This window comes from Halyomorpha halys, unplaced genomic scaffold, assembly GCF_000696795.3.
Source record: "Halyomorpha halys isolate HHAL.00 unplaced genomic scaffold, Hhal_1.1 Scaffold627.1, whole genome shotgun sequence".
Lineage (NCBI taxonomy): Eukaryota > Metazoa > Arthropoda > Insecta > Hemiptera > Pentatomidae > Halyomorpha > Halyomorpha halys.
Genome location: NW_027111080.1, coordinates 644,801 through 670,983, shown reverse-complemented (window position 1 = coordinate 670,983; position 26,183 = coordinate 644,801). Strand labels below are relative to the sequence as shown.

The 26,183-nt window shown below is 27.3% G+C and overlaps 1 protein-coding gene across 5 annotated transcripts in view; it reads left to right on the top strand.

The window, feature by feature from the left end:
• The window catches only part of Khc-73 (Kinesin heavy chain 73), a 224,570-nt gene that overhangs the window by 180,901 nt on the left and 17,486 nt on the right, over nt 1-26,183 (top strand). For 2 of the 5 annotated variants that reach the window (XM_067049159.1, XM_067049163.1), the window contains exons 4-29: nt 412-566; nt 1,008-1,121; nt 2,719-2,966; nt 3,544-3,658; nt 3,792-4,019; nt 7,874-7,888; nt 7,964-8,051; nt 9,370-9,582; nt 9,673-9,858; nt 10,529-10,675; nt 11,228-11,393; nt 11,848-12,034; nt 13,424-13,573; nt 13,658-13,822; nt 14,816-14,941; nt 15,480-15,699; nt 16,643-16,757; nt 17,670-17,779; nt 18,460-18,592; nt 18,849-18,982; nt 20,006-20,188; nt 21,522-21,722; nt 21,830-22,032; nt 22,709-22,799; nt 23,084-23,229; nt 23,851-23,995. In XM_067049159.1, coding sequence (XP_066905260.1) covers nt 412-566; nt 1,008-1,121; nt 2,719-2,966; nt 3,544-3,658; nt 3,792-4,019; nt 7,874-7,888; nt 7,964-8,051; nt 9,370-9,582; nt 9,673-9,858; nt 10,529-10,675; nt 11,228-11,393; nt 11,848-12,034; nt 13,424-13,573; nt 13,658-13,822; nt 14,816-14,941; nt 15,480-15,699; nt 16,643-16,757; nt 17,670-17,779; nt 18,460-18,592; nt 18,849-18,982; nt 20,006-20,188; nt 21,522-21,722; nt 21,830-22,032; nt 22,709-22,799; nt 23,084-23,229; nt 23,851-23,995 — 3,984 coding nt within the window. The remainder of the gene's footprint in view (nt 1-411; nt 567-1,007; nt 1,122-2,718; nt 2,967-3,543; nt 3,659-3,791; nt 4,020-7,873; nt 7,889-7,963; nt 8,052-9,369; nt 9,583-9,672; nt 9,859-10,528; nt 10,676-11,227; nt 11,394-11,847; nt 12,035-13,423; nt 13,574-13,657; nt 13,823-14,815; nt 14,942-15,479; nt 15,700-16,642; nt 16,758-17,669; nt 17,780-18,459; nt 18,593-18,848; nt 18,983-20,005; nt 20,189-21,521; nt 21,723-21,829; nt 22,033-22,708; nt 22,800-23,083; nt 23,230-23,850; nt 23,996-26,183) is intronic. The other 3 variants (XM_067049161.1, XM_067049162.1, XM_067049160.1) reach the window with 3 other exon arrangements.

Below are 26,183 nucleotides of genomic sequence, written 5' to 3'. Positions count from 1 at the left end.
AAAAAATTGTGTTAATTTGTCACTTATTTTATGATATTATTATGTTGGTACACTATCTTTTATGTTTTGTTTTTATATTACATTATTTCACTATAATAGTTAATTTTATAGTTGGTACCAAGTTGTAAATTAGGATTAGTATTATTAAACTTATTAAATTTTTATTTATATATACACATATACATCAGTTCTCATAATATATTTTTATCTTCAATATCTTTCTTAAGTGTTAATATATAATTCAAATAATTAAATTTTGTTTTGTTCTATTTGTGTGCATTGGATTATATGTACTCTTTCAATTTATTATTTATATGATTTTGATTTTGTATTAGCTTCAAATTCCTTCCTAGCAATTCTAATCATTGAAGCAAATCAGGTTTATCATTATTGTATTCTTTGCTTCTGCAGGTTCTGGCAAATCATACACGATGATGGGAAGTCAGGATAACAAAGGTATCATACCCAGGCTATGCGACTCACTATTTGACAGAATCGCCAAGTGCCAATCATCTGAGCAATCATATAAAGTTGAAGTTAGTTACATGGAAATATACAATGAAAAGGTATATTACATATAGTGTAATTCTAGATCATTTTGATCATGTTACTGATACAATTAGTATATTTATTTTAAAATGCTAAGTATAATTAAAAATGATGTTTTAGTTGAATAATAGTTAAATAACAATTGGGGCATGACAAATGGGGTTCTTATTTATAACTTATTTGATAATAATTGTATTAGTTTTGGATGAAAAACATGCTTACTTGATTCTTGAATTAAATGGATTAATGTAAACAAATTATGAAAACTTGTGACAATTAAAATTGCCGAGTTAAGAAGTTGGGCTGTATAATGTGTCTTGATTGTCTATATATATATTTCTAACTATTCAACTCCCTTCTTATTATAGCTAATAATCTGGTGGTTCTTTAAAAATTTTCAAGCCATGTATTCATTTTATGTATATTTCATAATTTTATGTGTATTTTTTTTTTGTTAGGTGCATGATCTTCTTGACCCAAAACCAAATAAGCAATCACTCAAGGTTAGAGAACATGCTGTTCTTGGACCTTACGTAGACGGGCTCTCACAGCTCGCAGTCTCTTCATTTCAGGTACAGTAAATTTATGAGTTATTTTTCTATTATTGTGTAGGGTATAATTTCATTACTAACTCAAGCATCTAATATCATAATTTTATAAAATTAATAAATAAAAATATTATTGCTTCAGACATCTAAAATTTTTATAATTGTAAATATTTAATGAATTTTATGATTTGTTTAAAGTGTACTTATTGTATTATTCCAACAGAAATCACAGGATAAGTGTAGCTTAATCAAAAGGCAAAAAAAAAATATAATAATAGTAAAGTGAACTGAATAATGAATAGGGAATAAAAAAAAAAAAGATATAAGTAGATGTTGTTTAAAACAATTTTAAGGACATTAAAATTGTTTTAAACTATTTGTTCTTTTTTTGACCGCAACCCTGGCCATCTACTTATATCTAAATCTTTACGGTCAACTATATATACATATAAATAAAAAAAAGAAAGATGTTTCCTTCAATAACTGTGATAAATGAATAACAATTTTCCATGCGATTGGTCTTACAAAACCTCTGAATATTAAAGTGATGTTCTTCAATACCATTGAATACCCACTGTATTAGTCTGGGGCATATTATTTCTTTTTGTGTTTAAAACTGATAATGAATTAAAGTATATGTTTGTTAAAAATTTATTTCCTTTAAGACTCATAGTTTTTATGAAGTAAGAGTTAAAATAATGTTTCACACATAAAACTGTGTACAAGCCAAGAAACACATCAAAATAATGATAAATTATTTTTCTTATCCGGCATCAGAACCAACTTGATGTGTCATAGAAAGTATTGGCAGCTGTATTTTTTAATTGCCACTGACTTCCAATTACTTTAATAAAGTAATGTTTTTTAAATAATTAACATATCATGTGAAACTACTAGATAAATCACTGTATTTTTTGTATGTCAGTATCTGATTTAGGCTAAAATCTGGTAGAGCATAAGTGCTACTGACCCCATTTTCTCCATTTACATTACAAAGAGTAAAGACTGACCACATACATACAACACTCGACCTAATGATGGTGACAGAATTCATCACACGGAAACACATCAAATTTTTTGATAGCCTCTAGTACTGCACAAACTCCCTCTTCTTTACACTGACACTGACAGGACGGTCACAAAGATGGCAGACCCACACAAACAGCCACTGACCAGACTGAGGACAAGTTACTAAACCATTACTGTCACAACAAACCTGGCATGCCCTGACACCATCAGACTAACATACAACACTACCTCTTATCCAAAATATCAAATTTCCTCAGCCCCCTCTTCAAATGCATTCCCAATGCTGTAAAAGAGTTTCCCTTCAACTCATTTTTTGGGGCTTAGAAACAAAAAAAAATATTTTTTTAATGTGTTTGATTTTTGTAATGAAACTGCCTTTTTTATATTTCTTTAATCTATTAATGGTTTCTTCTTACTGTAATGGAAAAAAATGTTATATGAATATTTAAGTAATAAAGATTGAAACAATAACATCTTTGTGAATATTTTTATGAAATTATATCAATTTAATGGTTCTAGTTTTGGCGAATTGCACAATATGATACTTATAATTAGTCAAACTTGTTTATTTTATTTTATTATCTTCTTTTAGGACATTGACAATCTTATGGCTGAAGGCAACAAATCTCGAACAGTTGCAGCAACAAACATGAATTCAGAATCATCTCGCTCGCATGCTGTTTTCTCCGTAGTCTTAACTCAGACACTCAACGACCCTGTTTCTGGTGTGAGTGGTGAACGTGTTTCAAGGATGTCCTTGGTAGATCTTGCTGGCAGTGAAAGAGCGGCAAAAACAGGAGCAGTTGGTGACAGGCTTAAGGAAGGTTCCAACATTAATAAGTACGTGGCTCTATTTATTTGTAATTATTTATTATTTTAGGATTCCTGGTTTTGCTCTGTTATTGTTTGAAATACATGTGTAAAGTCATAAACATCTTGTCCCCCTCCCACCATTTCTCTGCCATAGTATTATAAAAATTATTTTATTTATCCAATAGTGTCCAGTAACTGATCCTTGATTTACCACAATGAATCAAATATAATTAGAATAATAAAAAGTATATATGTTATCTAAATATTAAAAACTTCATACATCTACTACATAATTCTTATATTTGAAGGAGAGTATTACATCTTTACTATTACAGAGTATTACTGAGTCAACATTAACAAATTTAGACAAAATATATTCTTTCTTTTTTTTTTATTTTAGCTTTGCTGCTTTTATTTATATTTTTCAATTAATAAAAACAAAACCACTAGTCAATGGATCAAGTCCTTGAAGTGATGATTTCTCTAAAACTTTTGATAATGAAGTCAATTTTATTGAAGAAAGTTTTGCACCATATATGTTGTTTTAATTCAATTAGGATTAATGATTAATTTATTTATTTTGTAATTATTATCTAATTTCTAGATCTCTAACCACTCTTGGGCTCGTGATATCAAAATTAGCTGATCAATCATCAAATGGAAAAAATAAGGATAAATTCGTACCATATCGAGATTCAGTGCTTACATGGTTGTTAAAGGTAGAAATGGTTTATTTTAAGTAATATAATAGAAAATGTTAAAATTGATTATCTTGAAGAGATTAAAAGAAATAATCTTTTCACATTTTCATTTGTAAGTTTTTTAGAACTAAATTGGTACTATTGTGATCAGGACAATCTCGGAGGAAATTCTAAGACTGTAATGGTTGCCACTGTTTCACCAGCAGCGGACAATTTCGAAGAAACGCTATCTACCTTGAGGTATGCAGATCGAGCGAAAAGGATTGTGAACCACGCTGTTGTTAATGAAGACCCTAACGCTCGTATCATCCGAGAGCTTAGGCAAGAGGTTGAGACGCTCAAAGAGATGCTCAAGTATGCAACTGGCTCTAATTCAACTGTGAGTTCTCGTTTCTTTTGTTTGTTTTTTTTATTCTGTTTACATGTTAATTTAAAAGGAATTGTTGTCTTTAGTATAAAATCTTATTTGGTTAAGAAAATTTATGACTAAATATTACATTTGAGGTAAAGTCCCTGCTCCATTTATTAGTTATATCAATTGAAAATTTATGATAAGTCATTATCCAAAAATACTCTATCTTGTTACGACTAAAATATATTCATCAATGTAGTAATTTCCACAAAGAAAAAACAAACTAAAAAGTGTCTAATTGCTTATAAAATTCACTTCATCTCCGTAAATAGAAGAACCGAATACTTCTGAGATTAGTTAATACCATGGAGCATCTAAACTTCTAATAATATTTAATTTTACAAAATGAATTTTATGTACAGTTATAGAAGTAGTAAATAATAGGAATTGGATTTGAATATAGACAACTTGATATCTGAAAGGTTATCCAATTCATGAATAAATTGTTAGTATAAGTTTTATGTTTTTTTTTTACAGAAATTGCTACATTGATTTATGATTAAAGTTTTAATTATTTTAACAATCACCTAAAAAATTGGCAAGCATAAATTAATGAGAAATGATAGGCTTAATAAATAAACATTATGATGAGGTAGAGCAGTGATTCTCAAAGTGTGTGCCGTGATGCCGTCATAAGGGGGCTGTAAATTATTCAATTATTAAAAAAAAAATTACAACTAAGGAAAATAAAAATTAATGAAGAGTGTATCAGTGATTGTTTTCCCTTGTTGAACCAGTTTGTAATCTCAAATGAAATTAATTTGTCTTGCAATATAAAATCCATTTTTGTCGATAACCTATCAGAGCTTATAAAAAGGTTCGGAAAATACTTTGAAGCAGATAATAATCGATCACGGTAATAAAAAGTAAATATCGCTTGAAAATTAATGTTAAACTAAAAATGAGGGTCGTCATATCCAATTTTATTCCGAGATTTGAAAAGTTGTGTAGTGAACATCAATCCCATCCATCCTATTAATAATTTTAATCATCAATGGAGGTTCTATAAATTGTTTTTTAACTTAAAATTTGTGTTTTATTTATTTTTCGACAAACCTAACCTAATGGTGGTTGTCCAGTCTCAATATGGATATTACTGAAACAATTGAAATTAGATATTTTTTACTATCCCAAGGAAAATAGTATATGTTTTTAATTTGTTGCTGTTAAATGGGTAATCGCTTTTAAATAGGAAAATTTCCCAGTTTTTCAAGAAAGTCAAAAATTTAGAAAAAATCTGATGTATTAAGGGCACCAAAGAAAAAAATCCAATTATTTAGGAAGCCGCAAACTGAAAAAGATTGGGAACCTCTGAGGTAGAGTGAGAGGGAAAGCTGTCCTTGGTATGGGTCTTCCCTTGTTTATATTTATAATTTCGGTACTGAATTAGATTTTCAATATACTTATGTATTATAGAGGAATAATATTGAAAAATATTCTATTTATAGATTTATAGGCCCTTTATTGTGTTTTAAAGTTATATTCAAATACAATTTGGAGAAAGACTAATGGAAATTAAATAGATTAGAAAAGTTTCCCACTTGCCATTTTCTCAAAATAATATAAAATAAAATTACAAATACTTCTATGAGTTTATTTATCCGTGTTTTTTCCTATTCTTTAGAAATATTCATTTCTGACTGGTTCTAATTCATATTTTGAGATTTATTAAAAAATTGTCTATATCCCTTCCTATTAGAGCTATGAAATAATTGTCTATATCCCTTCCTATTAGAGCTATGAAATAATTACTGATAACAGCAAAAATAGTGTTTAAAAATATTTACAGTGTCTATGTTAATTTATTCACTCTTATCACTGTTTACGTAATGTCATGCGCTTCTCTCTTGTTATAAATAGTTCTGTTGTTTCCCAAACTAGAATTTAAAATAATTAAATATTTTTGTCATTTTGTTTTTTAATATTTTAAAAAATAAAATTAATTTGTACTTTATAGTTTTTTTTTATTTTATTTTTGTTTTATTGATAGAAGAAGGAGGAAGTTACAATTATTCAACTTAGGGTTATAGTTGCAAGTGATTTAATGTGGTCATATTCAAATCTTTGAAGCATATATAATTGATCATCTTCAAGAGAAAAGATGTTTCGAATTCATCTCTTCCCATGTTGAAGTAATATCATGTAACAGTGAGCTGTTTGTGTTTAGATCGTTGATATATAGGCTTCCTAACCCTGTGATGCCAAACTAAACGAAGCAGTGTTTGAAAAGCTTCAGTATGATGTAGAATTGTTCGTTTGTTTGATTTTAATTAATCGTAATAACCAAAGCTTGAGAAATTTAAAAATATTATTAACATCAAAAATAAAAAAAATAAAAAATGTTACTAACATTTCTTTTTTTTATGAATTATTTTATTTTATATTAAAAAATTCACTTTCTAGTTTTAAAAACTTCATCTGAAGCTATATAAAATATAATCAGTTTTTGTCTTATTTAAAGCATGTTTAACATATTGTATCATAATGAAATTGTGTTATCAGTTGGAATATCAAAATTAGCTGGTCAGTCATCAAATGGAAAAATTAAGGATAATTTTATCTTTCAGAGATTCAATGCTTATATTGTTATTGAAGGTAAAAGTATTTTATGTTTAAATTTATTTTTGATTTAATGGCATGGATATTTTCAAATTTTTAACAGTAGATTATTTTTTAATCGCTCACCTATATAGACAATCAACAGATGCCTGCCAAATGTTAAAAGTGTTCATGTCATTCATCAAATTAGCTCATGTTAAAAATTTACATCTTTGTCAAATTAAAGTACTTAAATGTGATAATATGGTATTATTTAATGATTATTCTTGGGACCTCTTAAAAGAATCCTCCAAGTCAGAAAAAAATTATACAGGCTTACTACAAAAAGATAGTTGAGGCGAAATGTCTTTAGAATGATCCATTGATTTTTAAAGTATTAGAATCGTATTTGTGATTTTTTTGTCTTAGAAGGTGTTACAGCTTAAGCAATAACATTTATAAATGTAATATATGTCAAGAATATTTGCAGTTCAATTTTTTGAAGATGAAGGAATCATTTTAGACTTAAAAAACAAAAAGTAAACAATAAAAGTCAAATCTTTCATATTCAGTTTTATATTTTAAGAGAATTTCAGATTTACTTTTTAATATGTTCGTAGAATAATTGGTATTTTCAAATATATTTTCTTCTAACTTTTTTCTAAAAACTTTATTTAATATTAAAAAAAAATTAATAAAAATTCAAAGTTCCTTAAAAAATATTGTTTTAAATTAATGTATAAATACTTATCAGTCTAACGGTATATGTACAGCTCAAAAAACAACAAAAATTCAGTAAAAGTTTTTAAAAAATCCCTTGTTCAGTAGATACTTTTAATTGTTTCCAGTTTTTATTACTGTATATAAATCTAAACATTATGTGATAAAGTTAAACAGACCAATTTTGTTTTCACTCTTCAGTCACTTAAAATGTGAATCAATTTATAGTGCAATGATTAGTAATTTTTTTATTGTGAAATAAAGTTAGGTCTAGTTTTATTTTAAGTGTGTTTAGTTTTAAAATGTCCAGAGTTCAGTTAACAAGATCTAACAGGCCTATTTTAGGGGTGCAACTGTATTATTAGATTCTTATATATTTAAAATCTAGGGCAGTAAATATTGGGGTAGAATTATATCATCGGCATACTTGTTGCTTTTTATATGTTAATGTAATTACGTAAGCTATTGATTTTTCATTTATAAGTATTCCCTCCTCCCTCCCATTGTGTAAATTTGGTTTAAATAACACTGTATTCTCTTAACTTCCATGTCTTGATTCTCAGGAATCGCCTGTTATCGTAAGTATATGTGTTAGATATTTTTAATTTATTATTTTGATGTCGTAAGAAGTTAAATAAAAGTTATTATTACAGCCACTGGACTTACATGAAAAACTGACAGAAAGTGAAAAATTGATGAGAGCCATGTCAACTACATGGGAAGAAAAATTAATAAAAACAGGTAAATTTTTCAAACAGATAATTTACTTAAAATTAAGTTAATGGAATAGTAATTTTGCCTAATATTGTTAGTCCATGCTATTTTATTTTTACTTAAATCATTATCCAACAGGTTTTGTTTTTTTTAACCATAGACGCCAGACACCTGTCACAATACAAATATATTTATTTATCAACACTTGTCAAAATATGAATTGCTAATCAGCTGATTCAGATATGAGTGAGGTAGAAGGAGAACCTCCTATGTTAATTCTTTGTAAAAGATTACATTAGATTGTAAAAGATTATAATTGCAGATCTCTCATTATCTCTTAATCTTTTAAATCCTTTTGATATTCTTAGACACATACGTTGTGACCATTTTTTCTATTAGTGAGTTGTTTCCTTCTAATTTATAAGTCAATACGTCAATACAATAATAATTTGTAAGTTGTCATGGATGTAGCAAGGAGATTGTGCAATAAGTTAAGAGTTTTTTTATTAAGAAATCTTTGAATGTGTCTTTTGTACTGGGCTGAAAATTGTAAGTTTAAACAGGTTCTAGTAATTTTAAGAAGAAACATTCTTTCTAAGTTTTTATTTGTATTATCGTCTGAAAAGTGTATCATATCATGATCATTTTTTTTAAACAAGGTCTGATATTTTTTCTTTGCCAGTAGGTCTCTTGCCATTTTATTTAAATAAAATAACCCTACTTATTTTTCATCTATCTGTCATTAGTGTGTTGTCAACAAGAACAAGAGGACAAGTGTAAATGTAATATGTTGGCATTTGTCGTAGTTTAAAAAAGAAAATTAAATTTAAGTTTTTAACCCTACCTATTTTCCACTTGAGTCGAATGGCCATTAAACGAGACCATTTGAATTTGTGAATAATTAAAATGGTTTTTAAAAATAAGTATATTTATCATTATAAAAACTAATGGCAACGTTTGAACATACAGTCAGACATTTACATGTTGGCTCAGCGTTTATTAAATTTTTAGATTCATTTGTTACTAATCCCAACCGTTGAGGTGCAATTATTTCATTTTTAAAATAAATTTTAGTACCTACTTTTATTGATTGACTTTTTTCATTGATTGGCGGTCTCAATAAATGAAAAATTTGACCCTCAACCATGGTTAGGCTGTATAGCACTCCAGTGGGAGTCTTGGCCGAAAAAAAAAAAAAAATGTATTTAATCAACTAGCATAGCTTAATCTGTATTTTATTTTTATGACCTGTCAGTTCATTTTGTTTATTGAAACATCTAAAATTCCCATTTGTCTTTCTTGAAAATTGCTTTACTTTTATTTAATTTTCTTTTTTTTTTTCCAGAACAAATTCAACATGAGAGGCATGAAGCGCTTGAGAATATGGGTATATCTGTTCAAGCTTCAGGAATAAAAGTTGAAAAGAATAAATTTTACCTCGTCAACTTGAACGCTGACCCAAGTCTCAATGAACTACTAGTCTATTACCTAAAAGAGAGAACGCTCGTCGGAGCTCGAGGTGCTCCTGTTGTTCAAGATATTCAACTGTCGGGATTAGGTATAATGTTGATTATATAATTAACCGATAAATATCTTTAACAATACTATTACATTAATATTGAAACCAAAAATTATTGTCTTTTTTTAGGTATTCAAGCTGAGCATTGCGTTTTAACGATAGATGACACAAAACTATACATGATTCCAATTGCTGGAGCTAGGTGTTTTGTCAACGGTGCTCCTGTTTTTGAAAAGACTCTACTTCACAATGGAGACAGACTGCTTTGGGGAAATCACCATTTTTTCAGAGTTAATTGTCCTAAATCACAAGGAGGTATGAATAGATTAATTTATCGCTTACATTACTTGTTATCATATATCTATTTCCTCAAAGCAGCCATAATTTTAGTTATAAAAAAGATATAATAAAAAAAAAAAATTAGGATATAAACAAAGTCTACAATTTTTCCATTCTTGATGCTTAAAAATATTTTATATACCAAAAAAACTGTGTTCATTAAATGTTTTTTTATTTCTAATATGGATCAGAGAACTATTTTAAATATATGCTTATCATTGTAAAGTTTACTATTTAAAAAGGTTTTCATAAAATTTAACAAATATCAAATAAGTATTTAAATAAGTAAAACTAATTAAAATAAAAAAAAAATTACATTTCTTCAAAGTTTTAAATTTTTTTCAAATGTTTTAAGTAATATTGTTTAGTTGAGTATAATTTAGTTGTTCTGAAGATATAAAAAAAAAGGTTATATGATAGATTATCCAATGATCTTTCATGTTTTGCTATCAGATTTATGGTAGCCTCAGTTTATGTGAAATATTTGTTAAGGGAGTGAAAAGTTGTGAAAGTTAAATACTGCAGTAGGTTATTTAAAAAGCATTTTATTTCATTTTTGGAAAGATTAGGTTTACTTGTATAGTGGTTATAAACTTTATTTTAATTCTTTTATATATCTTATAATTTAAACTATTTTTCTTCATAGTATCAACATGCAGTGAACCGCAGACTCCTGCTCAGACGATTGATTATAATTTTGCCAGAGAAGAATTAATGTTGAAAGAATTATCTAATGACCCTCTTCAAGCCGCTATTGCGAAAATCGAAAGGCAGCATGAAGAAGATAAACAAGGTTTTTATTTAATGAATATATCTCTCATTAGAAAAAAATATGAAAATTAATGGTTTTTACTTATAATTTTGATATTTAAATACTGTATGTATCTCTAAGTTTTGTATCTCTTATGCCTTGTTACCCTCTAGTATATTAGAGGAAAGAGAGATTTATATATTCCTTTTTGTTGCCATTTTAGTTAGTATTTAATTTTTCATATTTATAATTTATTCCATTTTTATTTTCTCTGCTTGATTAAGTTAAAATGGGACTAACTTAAAAAGGTTTGAATCAAATTATAAAATTATGTATGTTTATAATACTTTTGTTATATATATGATATGATGGAAGCCATTGATTTCACGATACTATTGTGCAATGGTGGCAGACCAATGTGTGCTGGTTTTTGTCTATACCTTTAAAAATGTCTTATTATTTTTAAATTCAACAATTTATTTCTTACCAAGGGATATCTATATTATAATTAAATTTTATTGAAAATATTTAATCTTAAAAGTTATTCGCTATTAAATAATAATATTTATGTTTAATAATATTTATGTTTAACAGTGGCATTAGAACGGCAAAGACAAGAGTATGAAAGGCAATTTCAGCATCTTCGAAATATTTTGTCCCCGTCTACACCTTACCTACCTTTTGACCCATTCAGAACTGGAAAACTTACACCTTCTACGCCTACAACATTAATGAGGGTAGAAAAATGGGCAAAAGAAAGGTTTGTAACAGTTTATATTTACTTTTTATGATGTTTTGGCTGGATCAAGGATTCTTAAACTTTTACAAACCCATCACAATAGCTCCTTAAAATTCTATTATCTTGTTTAGAATACATTAAGAGTATAAATATACAATACAAATTTTATTCCAAGAATATCTCTTTTTTTATGATGATTATGCATATTTACTCGCTAATTATTTAGCAATTTTACCATCCTTTTGATTCTTTGACACATGTAACAATAAAATTAATCAACTTATTAATAATAATAAAATTATTAATATTTATAATAATAGAATTATTAATATTTATAAAAGTTAAATTATAAATGTTATAACGTATTTAATAATTGGGTAAATCATGGTCCAAACTAGAATCCATCATCTCGCCAATAAGTTGTTTGACTTCATCTTTATTTAAATCACATGTATTTATAATATTCAAATTTTAGGGATGATATGTTTCGGAGAAGTTTAGTTAAACTGAAACAAGACATTGTTAAAGCCAATGTTCTTGTTAATGAAGCGAATTTTCTTGCCGAAGAAATTGGAAAGCAGACAAAATTTAGCGTTACTCTGCAAATTCCACCTGCCAATTTGAGTCCTAACAGAAAGGTATATTCTTCTCTGTATAGACAGGTATAAAGTTTTTTTTTTTTTTGTTTATTTTAGTTTTATTTTTTATTTATTTTAGAACCAATTTTTTTTTTTTACAAAGTAGTCTAGTAATTTTATAATTACTTAATTAATCAGCTTGCATGATGACATGAACTTACTTTATGTTAGTATTAAGTATCATCATGTAACATAATTTTCATTAACTGCTTTGTGGTACATTTAGAGATTCAATTTTATAGTTTATAGATGTTTGTAATAGTTCCTCAATACACCAAAATTTTCTCAAAATGCGTAAAAAATGAACTTCTAGTGCAGTGTATCTGAAATAGTTCAATACCTGTTTTTCGAACACATTTACTGTTGTATCTATTGTTGAATATAGGATAAAATTAAAAAAAAAATAGCACCAAAAAATCACACAAATCTTCCTAAAATACAATGAGTTTGGTTGCCCTATAAAATTTGATAGATCCAAATTGGATAAAGGTTTTAGCTTAGATTCCTTATATACTTCTTGATCAAGACATTCATATAAAAAAATTAAGTCTCATTATTTCATATTAAAATTAACTAATATATTTAACCTAAAAATATTACAACTTTGTTTTCTGTTAGCAACAAGGTTCAAAAGGTAGAAGAATTTATTTTAAATTCATTAGTTCATATTTTAACCGCAATAGTTAACTATAGAAACTTCTTTGCTTATTGTTTATTTTGTTTAATTAATTATTTAAAATTTTATATAAATATGATAACAACAATGATGTTTTCATACCGCATACGAACCGGTATTTGGTTTTATTATATCAAAAGCAAGATACCATTAGCTATATAATTTCGAAAACCATTGTCAATACCTATGATACCATTTGATATAAGTATTAAATGTTGGATACTTGTTACTCTTATAGTTTCTTGATTCTGATATTTGTGTTCTAAGTTTAACTTTATTTATATTATTTAATAAGAAATGATATATTGAATAATTTTTTAATGTTAATGAACCAAAATTTTTGACTTGGAAAAACTAGTCATAGCTTGAATATGTTTTATATTGCTTAAATATAATTCTATTAGAAAGTTACAGTACAGCCTCTACACAAATACGATTTAGCAAAAACCTTCAGAAGATATGATAAATTGTTTCCTGTTGACATTCAATAAATTTTTACTATTGATAGAAAAAGATTATGAATGAAAAATTTGAGAATTTAATTTTGAACGATATCGAACATTGCTTTTGATAAAATATCAAATCTTTGGTTTGAAGAAAAATAGAAGTAGATTCTTAGATTCATTATTATTAGTATCAGAAGTATCTTGTTTCTAGGCATGAGTAGTTAAAAATATATTTAATATTCATATTTATTAATAAAATATTATTAATATTGATTCATTATGATGTTTCAGAAAGGTACATTTGTTAGCGAGCCTGCCATTTTAGTGAAGAGAGCTGGGGTAGGAAGTCAAGTATGGTCTATGGAAAAACTAGAGAACAAGCTTGTAGATATGAGGGAAATGTACGAAGAAAGAAAAGAAACAGGAAATATAATCGAACCGGTAATGCAATCTTCTGTCTGTCCTGTCATAGTAGTTAATTTGTGAAGATTTATTTTAAATGTCGAAAAATTTTGTTTTGTAAAGGAGGAAAATCCAGCAAAAGTAGTTGATCCTTTCTATGAGAGCCAGGAAAATCATAACTTAATTGGTGTTGCGAACATTTTCCTCGAAGTCTTATCCGAAGACGTCACTCTTGATTACCATACTCCTATCATCAGCCAACAAGGAGATGTAGCTGGTCGGCTTCAGGTTACTATCTTTTATTTATTCAAATCTCAAATTTTACAATATCTCTTATTACTTATATTTGAGTCAAGTCAAATACAAAATCTGAATCTATAATGTGTATTCAGAAATCAACAATTGCAAATGTCTTTTTCTGCGAATTTGTTTTTATTTGATTGTGAATGTTTTTTTTATTTCTTTGTTACTTAAATTTAATTTTCTTTGTCTTGTACATAAATTATTTTATTTTATATTTATTATGTGATTAGTTTAGGTTATTATACTTTTGATGTGGATTCATATTTTTTATTTGTACAAATCAAGATAGCATTATCTTTTTTTTATATATTTCTTTATTATTATTGTTTTAAATTTGTTTGTCTTTTATTTTAGCGAGTACTATTATTATTTACATTTTTTTTTCTTCTACTTGTGTATATATTAATACTTAATACCCTTAATTTGTGGCAGATTGCATTAATTGTCTTCAATAAAATAAATTAACAATAGAAATTTGGACTAACTAGACAAGAATGAAGACAAGATGATAAGAATTCCTCAGTTTATAAATTCTTAGCTTGAGCGCCTCCTTCTTTTTTTTTTTTCAAGTTTAGCATTCTCTGATTAAGTAGCTTGGTTGTCTAGTCAGTATTGAATTTGTAAACTTATTATTGATCATAGAAGCTCTTATGCCATTTGTCCTTTGGCAGCCAAATATGGTTTAGATTTTTTTTAGTAAATTGCAATGAGCTTTCGTGCCACCCTAAGCATAGTTTGATTGTTGAGATTCATTTTGCGGAATCCCTTAAAAAAAATATGCTCTGGAGTAGCTTAGCCTCAACATAACGATAACTTTTCCTGAAGTTTTTACAATATGGTTGATCATTTAAGCTTCTTATGATTGAATGTTATCAGTAAGTCTTGAGTATGTATTATGACAATAGACCATAAAGGTTCAACTTAGCAGAAAAATGCATTTTACTAATATTAATTATTATATTTTTAATCATTTTATAGGTTGAAATAAAGAGGATTGCAGGAAAACTTCCAGAAGATAGGATGTGCGAATCCGGTTCAGAAAGTTCTGGTGATTCTGGAAAAGATGATATAGATTCACAATTTACATCTTCAATTACTATCAGGGTTAGGCCCATTTAAATGTTAACAATATTTTAATTAGTCTTGGCAGATTATTTAATTTTCATTATTCCTTCTTTAAGAGAATAATTTTGTTTTTAATCTGCATTATTTTGAGTAAAAATAATAAATTTAAAGTTTCATGTGTACAAAAAAAAAATAATAATCTTGAGTTCCTACCAATACTATGGTTATTTTACTATATACTCCAATCATTAGCTATTCCTATATTTGTTAACCCAAAGTTGATTTTATTATAAATATATACCAGTAATAATGAGCCAATTTACTATATATTGGTATTAAAAAATAATTTTTACTATTTTACTGTTCAATTAATTCTTCTTTGTCTTTTTTTTATTAGAACAAAACAATTTGTTGAAATTAAAAACAATTTTTTTGTAACTTCTATAAAATTCCAATAATTTTTCACTTCATTTCTTTCACTTCATAACATAATGAAAATCTTTGAACATTTCTCTTGTCAATAATTTTAATAATAATTCACTATCAGCATTTATTAATTTAATGATTATTCTTTCAGGTCACCATAAAACAAGCATCTGGACTTCCTCCATCATTATCTAATTTTGTATTTTGTCAATACACTCTATGGACCCACCCGGAAAACATTGTCGTCCCTCCTAAGATGAATCCCGATCAAGCACCTTCAATGCAGGGGACAGATTCAATGACTTTTACGTTTGATCATACGAAGGAATTTACATTTCCAGTGACTGAAGAGTTTGTTGAGCACTGTGCAGGTATTTCTAATTGTAGATTGTATAAATTAGTATCCAAATTATGAGTTTTCTTTTTTTATCTATTTATAATATTTGTGCTTACTCAGCTTTTATTATTTATGTATTTTGTTTTTAATTATTTTTGAGAATTTATGTGCAATAAAGTCTCTAGTGGTATTTATTTTTTTTTTAAACTTCATCACAAAAATTATATGTGACTATGTAGCTGATGATGGACCACTGAATTATTAATAGTAAAATTAAAAATTAATAGTGAAAATAAAAATAAAATAGAACTAAGAAAAAATAATTTTTATCCTTTTAGTAACACTTGTGGAAATTTTAAAGATTTTATCATTTTGATTAATTTCCTCGAGGAGAAAATAGTCGAGGGTATGGTCAACAAAAGTACACAAATAAATAAAATTTAAGTCAAGTTGGCTTTAAACGGCAACTACCCTCCAAGTCAGTTCCTGATGAAGGTCTGAAATGCAGGTCAAAACGTCATAATAAATAACGGCACAAATAAATGAATTTTGTTTATTTATGTATCTTTGCTGACCGCACTCCCAACCAACTTTTTCTCATATCAATCTGCAGTCAACTATTCCCATCTCTTTTTTAATTTACAATTTAAAAATGTCACCATCGGCTGCTATTGGTTAAAATTTTCCTTCTAATGAGGAGTATTTTATAAAAATATCTACAGTAAAAATACTGAAAGAATTTTTTCGTAATGTAAAATTAAAACAACTCTGTAAATATGCTTATTTTGACTTGTGGAAGGTTTTCATGATTAAATCTACCCATACAGTAGATTTACTACAAAAAATTTAATATTTGTTAAAACATAGTAAGTTTTTCTTCTGTTGTGTGTCCTCATAACTGATTAGATCTAGGTTATTATGATTCTCAGCAGGGATATTGTTTTATATTATTAATTGCCTATTGATTTCATGAACAGAAGGTGCATTGAGTATAGAAGTGTGGGGTCATAGAAGCGCTGGGTTCACTCAAGCCAAGCCAGGTTGGGAAGTGGAACAGCAACAGCTTGCCAAAGCACGATCTCTCGCTGATAGGTAATTATGATGATATATATGCTAGTGTGTGTGTTGAAGGCGTAGTCCAAGTAGGTTTGTCTAATCCGAAGACAATATGTCTGTCATTAAAAGAATGTACTGAAGAAAAAATATTGTCCCATGTCAAAAGTTTTTGTTAGATCTAAGATAATTGAGGTAGATACAAGTTAAAATCTGTCTTACACTTTTAATAATCTTTTTCTTATTCACAACAAACCTTTTCTTTTAAAAATATGTGTATCAAATTATTTTCATTATTCTACAATACAAAGATTGTCATTCTAATCAATTTGAGTCACTTCTGATGAAAGGGAACCTTTAAAATATTTCTTTACCAGAGATTTTCGGTGTAATCAATGATTCTAGGAATGATACATTTAATTAAATTATAACCACACTAAATCATCAATTAATCAAATAGAAATCATGAATTATGGCAGAAACAATATGATATTTATCTCTGCTTTAATCACACATAGACAGACCAGTCACTCTATATATCTTGATATGCAAAAACTGGAGTCGTAAAGATTGCTTGGTATGTTCGATGGACCAATACAAGCAGTAAAAAAGAAAAGTAATGCTAAAATGTGTGCTCTTCTTTCATTTAACTTCAAAACCGTGAAATTTATATATTACAAGAATTGAAGAACAATAAAATTTTCACAGAAAAAGTGCCTGACATTATAAATTTTGTTGAGGAATTCAGTCAAAATCAGCTGTGCAAGAACAACAATTTTTACCAACAAATATAATGTAGCGACTTTTCAGTGTTGTTCTACATTAACAAATTTTTTGAATGAAAGTTTTTAAGCTCCATATTTATTATTTTTGAAATAGATATTTTAATTGTCCTATTTTATTTTTAAATATTTTTACTGTATTATTACTATAATAAATATTTTACATTAGGTGGAGTGAGTTAAGTAGAAAAATTGAATTATGGGTCGAAATAGAAGAACTGAACGATGCTGGTGATTATTCCAGTGTTGAAGTTAGCCCATCAAGAGAAGTACTTACTGGTATGTTCTTTCTCAATATTACCCTAATTGTAGATATTTAAAATGAGTAAAACTATCTATATTGGGTATGTCAAATCATTTCTGAACTCTGACTACGTTTTTTATCAATTTACTTTCTCTAAATATTAATTCATTTAATACTTCCATAATCATTAAAAAAATATAAGATTTTTGTATAGGGTGTTTCATTATTGTGTCCTAACTGAAAATATGAATTAATACAAGAAAAGGTACATTCATTAACATTTTGTTTAGTAGATAATCGTGTCTAAATAATTTAATTGTTATAAATTATTTAGGTTGTAATAAATAAACTAATATGTATCCCAACTAATTTATTAATGAAATGTAAATACTATCGTTTATTTTTTTGTATATTTTTATTATCTTTTTCTATATTGGTAATTTTATTAATAATAACAAAAATCATCCAAATTGTCTCGACCTTCTTTATAAAAACTTGATTGTCAGATTTCCAGCTTCGCTTCGGCCTAATGCTTAACTTACCTTCCTCAGAGACATCCTCAGAACAATCATTATTGATGGTGATAATTTTGTTCAGTATCTTAGAGGGATTAGTCAAAATAAAAATACACTGCCCAAATTCAGTTCCCTTTTTGTAAATACTTACAATAAGCGATAACTTTCTACTTCTCTCTGTAATAAAATTTAATTTCTAGGAGGTGTATATCAGCTGAGACAAGGTCAACAGAGGCGAGTGAGGGTGAAAGTAAGCCCGGTCATACAATCAGGAACTCTTCCCATCATCTGCCAGGAAATCACCAACATAGCACTCGGCAGCGTTTCTGCTCGGTAATTTAAAAATTTACTTTGAATTTAAATTTTTAAAAATTTCCAATTTTTTCTTCCTTATTATTGTTTTTTTTAGCATCAACTATCATAATTATATTGCAGGCATGTCCATCGGTATTGCATTTCTGTTTTGTTTTTTTTAGCTTTTTTTTTAATTGATATAAATTTTCAGGATTCATTCCAAACTTGAATTTCTTAATTTCAATTTAGCAAATATTTTTATTTTTACTATATTAATTTATTTTCTAATTTTTAGATCCAGATTGCAGAAACCTCTTGATTCTTATCAAGAAGATGACCTGAACAGGCTGAGAGATAAGTGGAGCGAGGCTCTCATGAGGAGGCGAAATTATCTCGACCAACAGATCCAAAGGCTAATAAACAAACAAGGTTAATTTTTTAGAATTTATTATTATCTTTGAAATAATAATTGCTAATAATCAAAACAATTTGGTAGTTATTTATTTGAAGTATTATGTTGCGTAAAACAAAAAAAAAAGTGCAATATATATTCTAATTTTTGTCATGGATTTATAGTTAACTCTCGCTTATTGAAGCATAAAAGCCTCTTATTGAATTACTGTTAAAAATTTACTTTTATTTTCCTGCATTTAAATGCTTTGTTTTGTTTTTTCTATACGGGGTTTTCTTGTAGGAAATATTAGTGTTGAAGAGAGATAGTTTACCAAAAATCTAGTTCAGTACCACAAACCTCTCCTTTCCACCTCAATCTATTTTAGAGATATGTTTTTTCAAAGGGCTTGTCCAAGAAAATACATTTTTTCCTATAAAACTTTAAATTCTTCAACATAAACTAAATTTGAGATGAATTTTCTATAAGATAGGAATCAATTTTAGTCTTCATTAGGCGATCGTAGCAACCAAATAAAAATTAATAGTTTCCATACATACTCAGAAGAATCTCATGCAATGAGTTTCATAGAATAACCTTGGACAATCTCATCAAACTTGCTTCATTTCATCAACATAAATTTTTTAGAAATCTATAAAATTATATATCATAAATTCATTGTGTTAGATCTTAATGAGTATTTCTGAAAATTATTTATTTTTACCTGTTTATCTTGCTTTGACTGATACTGCCTAACAGAGTGACATTTTCCCACAAATTGGTTGCTATCATACTGAAAATTCATCGTAGATCCCGAAGATGATTAGAATGGTTCAGTTACAGTAACGAAATTCAAATTTAAATGAAAAAAAAAACATGATATCACTACAATGGATTGAGATAGAAAGATGAAATTGGTAGCATTAAATTAAAGTTTTAATGAACTATCTCTCCCATAGTTTTGACATCTCCTGGAATGCCCTACATATTTAATTTATTTTTTTTTTTAACTTTCAAACCATAAAAAAATTTATAATTTGTAAACTTACTTAATTTTACAGGTAAAAGTGAAAGTGACTGTGAGAGAGAGCAAAGCCTTGTTGAACAGTGGGTAAGCCTGACCGAGGAGAGAAACGCTGTAATGGTCCCTGCGGCAGGTTCCGGTATCCCGGGCGCACCAGCAGATTGGATTCCTCCTCCAGGGATGGAACCACATATTCCAGTTCTTTTCTTAGATCTCAATGGTAAATTGTATTCTATTTTTTTATCTTACACTCTTATTACAAGGAATTTCTCTGCTGTCTCAATGCCTTAGCAAAATAGATCTTGAAATTCTGAAGATATTTGCTCTAATTATTATTATTATTCTTTTAAGAATAAGAATGTTTGGAGATCAGTAATCTATTGGTGCAATCCTTTACAAAATAAAGTAGGTCAGTGGGAAAAAACGTAAATGACTTGAGCGAATACACGTTTTTATTTTATATTTTGCTTGAATTGTGACACTTCTGACTTAAGAAAAAGTTTTAATTTATTTCTTAATTGGATGTCTTCCAAAGATATCAGCTTATACTAGGGTTACTCTGTCTACTGATGTCCTAATACAGACTGTCCTAAAGCTAGGTGGGTGGTATACCATACAAAGTGGCCAAATTCCATGGTATAATCTATGGAATACATCAAACTTAAAATAGAAAAAAAAATCTTTTTTGTGAGATGTATCACTATTTTAGCAAAGCACCAATATGTAAATAAGTTATTTCATTTAATAATTTATTCCATTATATCTCATTTAATTATTGCCTTATTTTAAATTTCATTGTTCACTCAATAAAGTCATTCAGTAAAAATGAAAAGAGAAATAAAATGAATGTTTGATAAGTATGAAAGCAGAGTAATTTTCTTCCCCTGTTTTGAACTTCTTTAATTAAAATTATTAACAAATTTATTATGGTTGTTTATTTTTTTTAGTGGGATTCATTTTTAATTATTAAATATCATTCAAAATGATTGAGGGGAAAAATCTCCTTAGGACTACGTTAATGACTATAATTATCAGTAATAGATTTATTGTAATATTTATACACTTTATTGTATAAATATTGGTTGGGATATGTTCAATAAAGTGTAAAGTACTAACTGTACAAAATATAACTATATTTATCCAGTTTTATTGTGTAAAATAATTTCCAAAGATAGTTCAGCTCGGTTCTCAGGTACTTGAAAAATATTCTACTCCAGCCTACCTTACTTACTTTGAGCATCTACCCATGATTGATTTTAAGCTTTTAGTAGAAAACTTCATACTTAATATTTTTAATTCAGAGTTTCAAAATATTTTCCTTTGTAGTGTTAGTGTTCATTGAATTAATATCAATTGTATCTCAATAACTAAGATATATCAAAAAAAGTTTTAAGGGATTTCTGATATTTTCATAGGTCAAAATTTTTCCCCTAAATCATGTCATAATTTCTCTGCATGCCTCAGTTTATATTATTTCTCAGGGTTGAAGTTAAAATATGGAAAAAAACTGTAAATTTATGTACAATTTTGATTTATGCATGTTATTTTTTTAGCTGAGGATCTTTCGGCCAACAAATGGTCAGGAGAAGGCTTAGAGTTACCAATAGCCGGTCTCAATTCTATTTTACCGAAGGAACTTGGCAAAAATTTTCATACTCTCCCAATAGTGAAGCATTGTGAGAAAGAAGTTTGTGCGATAGCTACATGGGATTCGTCAGTTCATAACTCCATTCATCTAAATAGATTAACAGATGGTAAAATAAATTTAGAATGTTCAACATTTACTTTTTTGTTACAATTACTATTATTTTTTTATTGGTTTATTAATTAAAGTTTAATTTTATATTCTCATTTTAAATAGGTAATGAGAGGGTGTATTTGATTTTGCGAACTACAGTGAGGTTGTCTCATCCTGCACCAATGGATGTTGTCTTGAGGAAACGTTTATGTTTGAATATTTATAAACGACAGAGTATAACGGACAGAATCAGAAGGAAAATTGTTAGATCGGATGGTCTTTCATCTACAGGTGTAACATATGAAGTTGTCTCCAACATTCCAAAGGTAATCAGTTCTTGAACAGTTTATTTCAATCATGTCCAGCTACTATTAACAACTTAATAAAAAACTAGTATTTTTTTTTTTTTTATATTTTTCCTTTACCCAACTAAACAACTTTCATAATGTAGGGCAGTTTCTTTTGTTCAGAGACAAGTGTATATACAAAATCATCTTCATCTTCATTTTGATATATTCGTAAATTTTGAGTCTTAATCTGAAAAAAAACAACGCCAATTGGATTTTCAAAAATGAGATATCAAAGAAAATTTTAAGATAAAACACGGAAGGATTGCCTTTTTTATACACACATATATTTATTAATATGCCTTTCCTCTATTAATTTTGTAAATAGTATTTGATTCGATTGCTCAACTTATCAATTACTTAATTTCGGCTCATTAATTCTTAATAATAATAATAAATTCTAAATTTCATTTAATTAATTAATAAAGGAAGAATCAAGTCCCAAAACTGGCAATTTTTGCTAACTTTTAACCAATATAAAAAAAAAAAAAAAGAGGAAGTCTTATTGTCACAACTTTTATTCATATATGTGATTTTGGAATATTAAATTTATCAATTGATTCCCTTTTTCTTTAAATATTAAACTAACTTGACATTTTGAGGCAATATAAGAATTAAAATATTTTACTGTCTTTTATCATTTATTTTATTTTAGGCTAGTGAAGAATTAGAAGAACGAGAATCCTTGGCTCAGATAGCTGCATCAGGTGAAGATGCATCACTGAGTGATGGAGAAACTTACATAGGTATGATTTAATAATCTTTTACTAAATCATTTTCTAATTTTTTTTTTTTGCATTTATTATTGAATGTATATTAAAATTATACTATAGAAGTTTAACATATATCATTAATGTATAAATTTTATATATAAGTTGTGTTAGAATTTTTAAGTTATTTACACCAAAATTATTTTGGTGACAAGAAATTTCCAATAAAAAAATTCCAATTAGAATGACAATGATATATATTTAACATAACACTACCTTATGGCTGATATTTACCTAAAAAATTTGTTAATTATCTTTAGAAAAATATACAAGAGGAGTAAGCGCTGTTGAAGATATCCTTACACTTGATCGGCTGAGGCAGAGAGTTGCTGTTCGAGAAATCCTCCAGCACAAAGGTGTTCCACTCACTATGAGAAAGACTTGCTCTGTACCTAACTTTTCTCAGGTCAGTCTTAGTTGAAATTGTTACTGAATTTAATAATACTTTAATTAAGTTAAATTAAATTTTGTTTAACTTTCATAATTTAATAATACTTTAATTATATTATTTCAAAATTTTTTGAGACAAGGTAAATTTTTATTAATTAAATCAATATTATATCCAATATCAGTCTCAACACTTTATTTATTCATTTGTCCTACGTTTCGGCCTTTCTAGCCATCTTCAGGGACATCTTCAATATAAAAATCCTTCTCACATAAATTATTATTTTCTATTTGCAGGCTATTCTGCCCAGGTCAATTTCTTTATTTAAAGTTAAAACCTCATTTATTTAAATTTTAAAACCATTCATTTATTTATTCTATAAGATTGTCTACAGTATCAAACACCACACCATATAACAAACCCTTTATAACCTACTACTCACGTAGTGCTATTAAAATTATGAAGCTTTTTTTTTTTTTTTTTTTTTTTAATAAATGTTCATTTAAAAAACTACAGACTTTCTTATTTGATACTAGAGAACCTCCATTGTATTATATCAAAGTATGAATAAATAAGTGCATTTCTAAACCAATAAGTAGAACATCTTGTCAATTATAGTTTGTTTTACTTTAATTATAGTTAATGAGATTAGACGGAAGTAGCGATGGAGTCTCACGCTCAGAAAGCGTAACTGATCTCAATAAGGAGCTTCGTGGTGAACTTTCAAGGCCTAGGAAATCTCTTCCTGACGCTACTGATGTTCCGTCTAAACAATTTGCCATTGGTGAGCTGTCTTATCTTATTTCTTATCTTTTTCTGTTTTCTCATATAAGGCTTAAATTAAATAAAATATCTATGTATTGTTGTTGGGTTCAATTTCAATCTTCTATCAGACATGGATCATTTAGAAACTGTCATATGTCATACTGGGAATTGTAATTGATTTTGTGGGTTATTTTAAGATTCTATCAAATTATTGAACAATTCCTGTTTTATTTTTTTAGAAACAGAAAATTTTTATACAAAGGTACAGATTATAATTAATGATCTTTTGTCTCAGGCTATTATATATTTGTTTGTTCTCTATATTTTATAACAGAAAAGATTTCCTAAAAAATTCAATTATTCACATATTTATGTGGTTGTATCTCATGAATTGTCTATTTTTAATGAATAATAATTAGCTAATGAATTATGTACATGAATATAATCTAATATTGTTAATTAATCAAAAAGTGCTCCTCGGTTATACAAATCTTCCAAAAATTGAGCATTTTCATTTTCATTCCCTCTAGAAAAATTTTTGTAAGTTAAAGTTTGTAAAAAATAAATTTATAAAAAGGTATTTTATATTGTATCTGATTATGCCAAAAAAGATGTAGAAATGAATTTTAATTTAGATATGTTATTTTTCATTGTGTCTTATTTAAAATTAAATGGATTAATGATACTTAAAATAAAGAATTTCTTAACTGTGCTAATACATTATTCTCTTTTTGTTTATTTCATCTTAGATTTTTTATTTCTTTCTCTTTTGGTCATTGTTTTATGATACTGGAGTTTTACTTTTGAAATGATTATAATGTTAATAGAATTATAAGCCGACATCTCATGCGATCCAACCAGACAGTATCAACCTAAATATATATTCAATTTCAAATTAGCACAACAGCATTATAATTTTAAAAAGTCTTGATTATTAATTATTAATTTTTCCAAAGTTATTTAAAAAACTTCCTTATTTATTATATCACTGTTTTTCTTTTCATAATTCACTCACTCGTTTGACCTTGATTTTATTTCCTTTGTGCCTACCCTGGCATCTCTGTCAGTTACGCTGTTCACACAAAGGATATTCTTAGCTTGCTGACAAGGCGTTACAACACAATTGCTTAATGCACATTTCTCTTTTTTTGTTTTTTTAATTAAAAAAGAAATAAGCTTAAGCAACAGCTTAGTATAATTGTTATACAATGTTTTTGAATAAAAGATGGTGCTACATCTATCAGAAACCTGCGAACATATTCCTTTCTTTTTTCTGCCATGCACAGTTTTATCATTTCCTTTTATTATTATTTTTTAGTTTAGTTTTAGTTAAATTTTATAATTCAGATTAACCGATGCTTATGGGCATTAAATCTTTCATATTAGGTGTTTTGAATATAACTTTCTTTTTTTTTTCTAATTATTAAATTATTGGAGTATTTTAGTAATAATATTAGGTAGAGGTTAGTTTATAAAGATATAGTGTTTTAGTGATAGTTTTAAGTTATATCTTATAGTGATAGGCAAAATTGCTAAATTGCTCCAATGTGTCTTATTTCTCTTTTTTCTTTCTTACCCTGATCATTCACTTTTATTATTCTTTTTCTTTTTTAATGTTAATTGTACGTTATCACGAATTCAAACCTGCTTTTGATGTCTTGTTTCTTTTTTCATCCTCTCTTTATCTCTAATGATGTCATTTTCTTCTGCATTATTACTTTCTATCTTTATATTCATAGATTTAAATCAGGGATCACCAATCTGGTCTCTAAATCCCACCATGAAGCATTTGAACTTAGTACTGTGGGTGTTAGTTTCATTTTTAAATGTAAACGAGGAAAGTCCACTTGCTCAACAAAACCAATAGAACTTTAGTAAGAAAGACATTTGATAACTAGAGAAAAGATTTTTATGCAATAAAAAAGATGGCCCAAAATCATTAAAATATAAAAACTTTACTGTGAAATAAATTAAATACTTCCTTTCTAAAATTTTAACATATTTTAATTAAACAATAATAATAAGAACAATAAAGACTGACTTTACAATGAGAATTCGTGGCATTAGGCTCCACAACGGAATTATGTTCTCCTCTAGTATTTAAGTTTACACTGAGAAAAAAATTTCTCCACTGCTCAATGTTTTTAACCCTCCCTCTCTGGTTAGATTAGATTGGTTTATAATAAATAGTAATTAATAAATAAATA